The following is an 8,729-nucleotide window of genomic DNA, read 5'->3' as shown; positions in this document are numbered from 1 at the left end:
CCCCCCCCAAAAAAAGCTTGACTCCACAGTGCTCTCATGTGGCTATAACCTTTATAGTATAATTGTCTTACTGCAAGCATGTGTTTGGATATGTGAAGTGCGTGGGCTTGCACAGTGACACATGCGTCTGCATGTGTGGTTATTGTTTGCATACTTAATGCTTGTTTGAATGCCCTTTCTGATGTCAACACAAATTGTTATGGATAAGTTTCAAAATTTCTCCACCTTTGTTAATGTGCCTATAATTCTTTCTTGATTCTTTCCTTTTCAACTCATTTTCTGCTGCTTTTGATGGATTGGGTGGATTTAGTGGGTGAAATAAATAACACTTTCTTTTCTGATTCACCTTGCCAGTGCAGGTGCTCTTTTTATTACTAACTGTACAACCAAGACATCAGTGTGCCTCCACATCAGGGTTTCCTCTGGCTGTGAACTCTGCTGATTGATGGAAAGCTCAACCCTCTGTGTTGTGATATAAAAGTGATACTGAATATTGTTCAGGAACCTCTGATAAAAACATGACTTTGTGTCTCTGTGGAGTGGACTAAGATAACACAGCAGAGTTACAGTATGTCAGCCCTAATGCACAGTCCAGGCCTGAACTTGCTGGGTTTGTCAAAGCCAAATAAAAAAAAAAAAGTAATCGACATTTTCTGGATTGTTTTTATCTGAAGTTGCAGGCCAGGTCGAGACAGGGGTAATTTACTTCAGTTACTACTGCAGAGGCTATTTGGCAGAGGCTGAATAAATAAACAGAAAATGATTGAGTATCTCTAAAACTTCCCTTCTGCAGTTCTCTTTTTGCAACGTTTTGCAATCCTTTGCAGTGTGTGTGTGAAACAATGTAACTGTCGTTGCTGTTTTTAACGTTTTAATATGTTGTGTGTTGCTAGGCTGCCAATCATGGAGCTATGGCGAGAACTGTCGTCTGACCTGCGACTGTAAAGGAGCTCCTTGTGATTCCGTAACCGGACAGTGCATCTGTCCTTCTGGGAAAACAGGACCCTCCTGTCGCAAAGGTAAATACATTTTGTATGCTTTTTATGTTCCATTAAAATTCTGTATTAGTTTTAGAAAATTTTATCCTAATTATGTTGTGGCAGACTATAGAAAATGTGATGACATGATTAAGATTGATGAGATGTGTGCACTCACTGACCTCAGATTGCCATTAGCCCACTGAACTGCCAGGATGCATTATTGGTGCCTGTCTAAACCAAACTTGCCATTTAATACATTTATCTCTTAAAATACTTTACCAAATACCAAAAAGACTTTAGGACTTTACAGAGAAATAAGTAACATAAGTGGTTGACTGCTCACTTAAACTGAAAGATACTTGTTGCTCCACAGACTGCCCTGACGGATTCTGGGGGTTGATGTGCCAGTCACCTTGTCCTAACTGTGAGATTACAGGCTCCTGCAACAAGCAGACTGGTGTGTGTGACTGCATACCAGGCTTCACTGGCAACCTCTGCCAAAATGGTGAGTTTTATTCCCATTGAGACTCAAAACAATTTTTTTATGTGATTTTGTAGAATTTTTAGAACTATTTTGACCATTAATTAGTACCAGTATGTCTCATATAAATAGATTTAACAATAGTGTGTGATGATTATTTGAACTAATATATTGCAATTTCTTTTGGTGTTTAAAGCAATCTGAATGTCATATTGTGCACAGAGTGCCCCCCAGGTTTCCATGGACCAGGCTGTTTGATGCGCTGCTCATGTCATCTTGAGGCCACTTGTGACCCACAGACCGGACGCTGCATCTGCCCTCCTGGCAAAAGAGGCCATGACTGTGCAACATGTAGGAACTGTAATTATTCTTATAAAAATGATAATGACAGATTATACATATCTCTCACTGGAACATTTTGCTGACCTTCATAGCATGTGAATCCGGTTACTGGGGCCAAGATTGCCTCAGTAAATGCCAGTGCAAAGAGAACTGCTTGGGCTGTGACCCGGTCACCGGTCAGTGTTCGTGTGAGGCCGGCTTCACTGGTGAACACTGTGAAAAGAGTAAGTTACTTCCAAGTTTTAAAATATATAGTCTAGTAAACACTGCCACCATGGGGTGATTGTTGCTTATGACATATTTTGAGCTAATTTACAATCCTGAAAGCAATTTCCTAGATGTTTTTGTTTATCATATAATAGGATTTATTTTAGTATTTTTTTATGTTTTATTCCAGGGACTTTATATACTAAATACTTTGAGTAGCTTATATAAAGCTTATGGGATGTACCTCCAGGAACTGCATTTAGTACCAAACATGTTGCCTTTTCCATGTAACCTGAGACTGAATTTCTTTAGCCGCCAAAATTTGCTTAAATGCTTAAGATTCAAGATTTAGTTTGTTAAATCTCTCCTGATCTCTCCCTCATATGTTCACTGTTAGAGTGTATGGCTGGCAGTTATGGGCAGAGGTGTGCCCAGCAGTGCCAGTGTCAGAATGAGGCCCTCTGCGACCATGTGAGTGGAGCCTGCACGTGTTCACCTGGATATGCCGGCACCTACTGTGAAAAAAGTAAGTATTCTTTTGTTTTTAATTAGTGACTATATTATACTATTCCTGTTGGTATTTTGTGTGAGAAAACCAAAGCTATACAAACTTTTGTGTTAAATGTGGAGTCACTTAACTCCCCTTGGCATTTTTTTATGAAACAAAGTTAATATGAATGCACATGAAGGTATATTTTGACTTTACTGTGTAATTTTTGCTCCCTTCCTCAAACATAAAACCATAAGACTATATAGTGTTCCTTATGTTTTAATAAATAGAAAGGGCATTCTCCATAACAGTTGACATTACAAATCATAATACACTAGAGGGCGCTGCAGGACATTCTTTAGATTTGTTTTGTTTCTTCCACAGTTTGAGTGAATCATCACAGATTCAATTAATCATCAGATTGTTCATGTACTGTCATAAGCAAAACCATTTTAAAACCACACAAATCAAAAGATATAATTTGTATTAGTCATTCTGGGGTAGATGGACTGTATTTCATAGGTAGCACTCTTTTCAAGCATCCTGCAATAGGAAACTCTTCATGTAATAAATATTTTTCTCATCATTGGGATATTTTTATTGAACTGCAAGACATACCGACAGTCCAAGTGTCTTAACAATGTAATAGATTTGTTCTTGATTATAGTCTTTTGACTTGAAGTGGCCTCATGTTATTACAAAGTCTAAGATTTAGTGTAAGTGTACTACCAGGCCCAGAAATTCATACCACCTCCGTAGTACACTGTGCATCGTAAATCATGGCCATGTCACACTAGAACAGAGCTTCACATCCCTAGTCATAACAGTCTAATGGCCTCAGGGTAGACGTCACTCTGATTGGACGTCGCTGTGGAAATAAGGCTATCGGTCTGACCAGATTCTGTTTTCTGAAGGCCTTTTCTCCTCAAACAGAGGTGTCCAGTTTCTCCGTCTTCTGCTGGGCCTCTTCCTTCAGGAGAAGTCAGGAAGAGGCCTGTCCTGTGAGAAGGACCAGATCTCTCTCAGTTCATCTGTTATACAGAATTAAAATGGAAAGATAGGACTTTCCTTTTAAGTGTTTGATTGTAGGTGGGCGATTTCTGTCCATACACCGGTTTTCATAGTGTAGTTCATGGAAACACTCAGAAAGCTTGTCACAATGGCAGAATGCATAATTGAGCATTCATGTGGTTGATGATAAACATTTCAGTTGAATCTTTTCAGAGGAAACAAGCTATTGTGCTGACATGGGTCCTACACACCAGACCCCTTCTTCCATCAACGTGGATTGTGCGCCATGTTCTGGTCTGCCGCTTTGATGTTTGCATCAAAATAGTTAAATCAGTTGTAGTAAAAAGAACTTGAACATCCGCGTTATTGTCTAACAAACAGGGTTGTTTTGTTGTTGTTTTGTTGACCTCTTTCATTGTATAGACCCTGAATGGCACCAGGAAGTTCTATTCTGTGTTCTCTCTATCCGCTCTATTTCTGTGGTCTGCTCTCCCCGGCTGTGTGGTCCCTGGACCTGCTTTATGGGCTGACAGCAGTGGCTCTTACACAACCAGGGATCTGGAAATAATCCTCCTGTTTTAAAGAGCTCATTTAGTCTGGAGATGGAGTCTTTCAGTGATGGCACAGTGTGTGTGTCTGTGTGTGTGTGTGTGTGTGTGTGTGTGTATGTGTGTGTGTTTGTGTGTGTGTCTGTGCGTGGACCGAATCCTTTGTGCCTTTTCCCATAAACAAAGACTCAGAGGGAGGAATCTTCACTTACAAACACTTGCAGACACTGTCCTAATATCAGATGACAGATTGCTGCTCTTTGGTTAATATGGAAACCATTCGCCCCCTGCTGGCATATACAAATAATATATTATGTATTTCAAAGTTGTCAGTATATCCCCTGAAGATTTACTGAATAGAGTTTGTCTGCTGTATTTGAAAAGTAAGAAACTAGTTTAAACATGTTGAGCTGATTACTGTGTGAAGACCTAATTAAAAGGCAACATCACTCATCTGAGATGCTTCATGTTTATTTTTTACAGTGTAGATGCATTGAGCCCCCGTGTCATTGGTAAAGAAATGTTTCAGCGTTACATTCCTGAAACAATTTTCCGCAGAGACAGAACGATGTTGCCATGGTGTCAGCAATAATCATAATAATAAACGACAGTAAGCCAGTGATTTTGCTACAGTCCACAGTTCTAATGTACAGCTGTGTACAATGTACAAGTGACAGCATCTTCAGTGGGCTGGCTTTAATAACAACGCAGGCTAACCACTACAGAGGCAGGCAAAGACTTCATGCTGTCAGCGTGGGAACATATCGATGATCATGCCAAAAACTGGTGAGCGGGAAGGATACTTTTCCCAATTTGAGACGTTCAGGGAGAATAAGGAAGAGTGGACAGCAGCATCATCAATTGGAGCAAGAGGAGGGTATTATGCATAAACTGTAGGGAAACACCCTGAGTACTAAGTCATTTAGAATACACAATCAGAAAACAGAGGAGAGAAATGTCTTCAATGGATGTCAGTCACTTGAACCTGTGCAGCTTTCCTATAAATAAAAACCAGAATGGTAGAACATTTGCTATTGCAAAATACTATTATGCTGGAGTTAGGCTGTGATCTGTTCCCTGACACATTGAGCTATCAAAAACAGGCTTTGAATAAACAGTCATTCTTTCCTGCTTTGGTGAAGTCATGCTTACAGACAATATTAATATCCCAGTAGAGGAGAGACCTGTTCATCCCCCTAGCTCTGGCTAGGTTCTTGTGGATGGGAGGCACTATGTTTACCAAACTCTCGGAGTGTCAGTTGACTTTACACACACTAAAACATCTATCTGGCTCTCCTTTAGAATGGGAATATCCTCACATAAGCAGTGATGCTGTAGGTATTTGTGCATGTGTGTTAGGGGGGCACAGTAACCTGGCTTTGTTTTCCTGTGTATTGGTGGGGCCTGTTGACTCAGCAGGTGCTCTAATTACCAGCTCTCTGTGCCCCCTCTACCCCAGAAAGGGAACGGCCTCCGAGCTGCCGTCGACTTTGATGTGGTCCAGATCCACCACACATGTGGGACATGAGCTCACTTAACGAATGCAGACACTCTGCAAATGAACAGCCGCAGCGTGGTACTGCAACTTGATATTGGTATTTTCAGTAGGTGGTAAGACAGAGAGGGAAAGTAGGAGGAGGAGTAGAGAGGGAAAGAGAGAAATAACTAAAAAAAGGTTTAAAAGAAAGTTGGCATCTAAACCTTTTCCTCTCCTCTTCTGTGAAGCTGCCAGTTCTAACCAGTCGGATGTTTTATCTTGGCCCACAGTTTGCCCGGACGGCTTTTACGGTCTTGACTGTGGCCAGATGTGCGAGTGCAGGAACGGTGCCCGCTGCCACCACATCACAGGAGCTTGCCTATGCACCGCCGGCTGGGCAGGACCACACTGCATTCTGGGTAATGGAAGCCACATCATTAAAATGGGGTGTGAGGGACGCCCTCACTGCAGCCCATCACGACATCCTCCCCTTAAACACAACTGTGTTTGTGAACAATTATCTCTATAATGAGACATTGCCAATTACTTTTTTTAGGGATGGGTGAGGGTGGAGAAAGTAGGGACAAGATTGCCCTTCGGCATACACAGTTTAATTGAGGTCTATTCTGGATAAATGCACCCACACATTTATAGCGATCAACATTAGGAAAGAGAACATAACTCGGAAGAGTCTTTAGTAGCTAACCAATCTGTGTTCTCATGCTAAAGTTTCATGCCGTTGTTTTAATGAATCCAGTGAAATGCCCACTAAAGTTCTTAGTCTGTCATTCTGCAGTCTTATTCAAGACTTTCCTCTTGCCACAGCCATTTTGTGGTCCTAACTACTAGAGCCAGAGTCAGCAGAAAGCCACTTGCATGACTTAATGATGCATCTCTGTTATTAGCGCACTTTCCTCTTTCTTAGACTCCAAATGTCATCTTGGACTTTGGTCATTTAAGAGAATTTTTCAGTTTGTGTGCTGAACATGTTTCAAAATGTCTTCTAGCACTCTATTATCATACTTTTACAGTAGTTGCATTTGCATTTCAAGTTAATTCTGAATATGGTTTGTGTGTGTGGATGTGTGCGTGTGATTGTGTACTTGTGTCTTTGTGGTTTGTATGGGTAGAATGCCCAGATGGTCATTTTGGGGAGCAGTGCCGTCAGACCTGTGAGTGTCAGAATGGAGCCAGGTGTGACCACGTCACTGGGCAATGCAGCTGTGCAGCTGGGTGGACTGGAGTCAGCTGCCAACTGCGTGAGTAGCTCATCACTTAAGTAGCTCATCAGTCAGCATGACAAACCCTGTCAAAGGTTTTGCTGCTGTTTTCTTAAAGGGCAACACTAGTGTGTTTGTATGTTTTAGCTCATGTACTGAACATTGAATGCGATAGTTTATTCTTATGTTTAACAAAAAATAAGAGATAGCAATGACTGCCTGAAAATACTCTCACAAAGACGATCTACAGTTGTATATCATTTTGTATTTGAAAATGGTCAAGCAAAACCTAAGGTAGAAATTTTGTAGTCTAAGAGACACAATTTGGAAACACGCTGGTATGGTCCTTTTAAAGGCACTTTTCAAGTCATAATGTCAGAAGTTTGAGGTCAGTAGATAACACCCTGGGTTTCTTGCATTGGTATAAACATTTGTACACAAAAATGCAAAAACACACCTCAGGAGTCAAAATATGTATGATAGTTGCAGGTTTACTTATCGAATGTATGTGAAGTGGAAAGTGTGTCTCCTAATTGTCAACTTTCTGCTGTCATATTATAAATTCTATTTCATAATCAATGTCACATTGATACATATATTTTCATTACTGCTAAACTTTTCTACAATTGACTACATTATATTCTGAATCTTTGTCATTAACTCTCTATACTGTACTGTGTTATGTGTATGTGAGTTCAGCCTGTCCTGCAGGACAATATGGGGAACACTGTTCTGGTCAATGTCTGTGTCGAAACCAAGGCTCTTGTGACAGCATGACTGGCCAATGCTCCTGCCCGCCTGGCTGGACTGGAGCCACCTGTGAGTTAGGTGAGTCCTACAGTACTATGTATTACATTGTGGGGAAGCTAACTAAGCTAAGCCAAGAAACAAATGACTCTTTAAACCCTTTTGTATTTTTGAAATAAATCATTTCTTGAATGCAACTTCCATCTGAGGATTCCTTTCCTTCTCTCCTAGAGTGTGAGGAAGGAAGTTTTGGAGAGAACTGTACCCAGGTCTGCAGCTGTATGAATGGAGGGAAATGTGACAGAGTGATAGGGAGATGTGTGTGTCTGCCTGGTTGGACAGGAAAGCTCTGTCAGTCAGGTGACTTTGCATCAGCACTGTTGCATCACAGCATATCAGTTCATAAGTGTTTTTTTTGTTTTTGATTGCCATAGTACACACACATTATCATCTGTAGTCTGTTTCTCACCTGTCCCACTGAGATACACAGATACAATGCTTGCCAGCAGTTTCTCTCTGTGCTACATTTGATAACATTTCTGTCAAGCAGCAGCAAAACAAAAGTTAAGCTCTACTTACTCCTGCGATCATGAAATTTCCGGTGTCAAAACAAGTGCAATTAGCCTATTAAGGATAAAATGTGGACCTGTGGACTTTGTTTTTCTCAGACTTGAATGTTGTATACTGAACACGGAAGTTTGTGTGTTTTGTCTGAAGCCTGTTCTAAGGGATTCTTTGGAGAGGGCTGTGAGCAGAGCTGCGACTGTGTCCATAGTTCCAGTTGCCACCATGTGACAGGCCTCTGTGAGTGCGAGCCAGGCTGGAGGGGAGCCAGGTGTGACAAACGTGAGTGTGTATAGGACCAAGGAAATTGCAACAGAATGAAAGTGGCAATGAGGCAAGCTTTGAACATGAGAGTAAACTGACGGATGTGTGCCTGCATGTGTATGTGTACTCCCAGCCTGCCTTCCGGGGTCCTACGGTGCTTCCTGTGTCCTACAGTGTCAGTGCCATGTTGGAGTGTCCTGTCACCATGAGACGGGGAGTTGTGGCTGCCCAGCTGGACTCACAGGGCTTGGTTGTGCGAAACGTAAGAATAGTAATATATATATACACTACTGGTCAAATGTTTGGGGTCACTTAGAAATGTCCATTGCACTCCATTATAGACAGTATACAAGCTCAGATCAGTTGCATAGTTTTTTTTAACCAGGGCAGCAGTTTTC

The 8,729-nt window shown here is 41.3% G+C and overlaps 1 protein-coding gene across 2 annotated transcripts in view; it reads left to right on the top strand.

Annotated features, from left to right (window-relative positions):
* Positions 1-8,729, top strand: part of egfem1 (EGF-like and EMI domain containing 1) — a 53,862-nt gene that overhangs the window by 36,714 nt on the left and 8,419 nt on the right. For both annotated transcript variants that reach the window (XM_032508511.1, XM_032508518.1), the window contains exons 19-29: positions 894-1,019; positions 1,354-1,485; positions 1,684-1,812; positions 1,896-2,027; positions 2,408-2,536; positions 5,827-5,955; positions 6,667-6,795; positions 7,456-7,584; positions 7,735-7,863; positions 8,221-8,349; positions 8,465-8,593. In XM_032508511.1, coding sequence (XP_032364402.1) covers positions 894-1,019; positions 1,354-1,485; positions 1,684-1,812; positions 1,896-2,027; positions 2,408-2,536; positions 5,827-5,955; positions 6,667-6,795; positions 7,456-7,584; positions 7,735-7,863; positions 8,221-8,349; positions 8,465-8,593 — 1,422 coding nt within the window. The remainder of the gene's footprint in view (positions 1-893; positions 1,020-1,353; positions 1,486-1,683; positions 1,813-1,895; positions 2,028-2,407; positions 2,537-5,826; positions 5,956-6,666; positions 6,796-7,455; positions 7,585-7,734; positions 7,864-8,220; positions 8,350-8,464; positions 8,594-8,729) is intronic.

Source organism: Etheostoma spectabile, chromosome 3 (assembly GCF_008692095.1).
Source record: "Etheostoma spectabile isolate EspeVRDwgs_2016 chromosome 3, UIUC_Espe_1.0, whole genome shotgun sequence".
NCBI lineage: Eukaryota > Metazoa > Chordata > Actinopteri > Perciformes > Percidae > Etheostoma > Etheostoma spectabile.
This window is presented reverse-complemented; position numbering and strand designations above follow the sequence as displayed.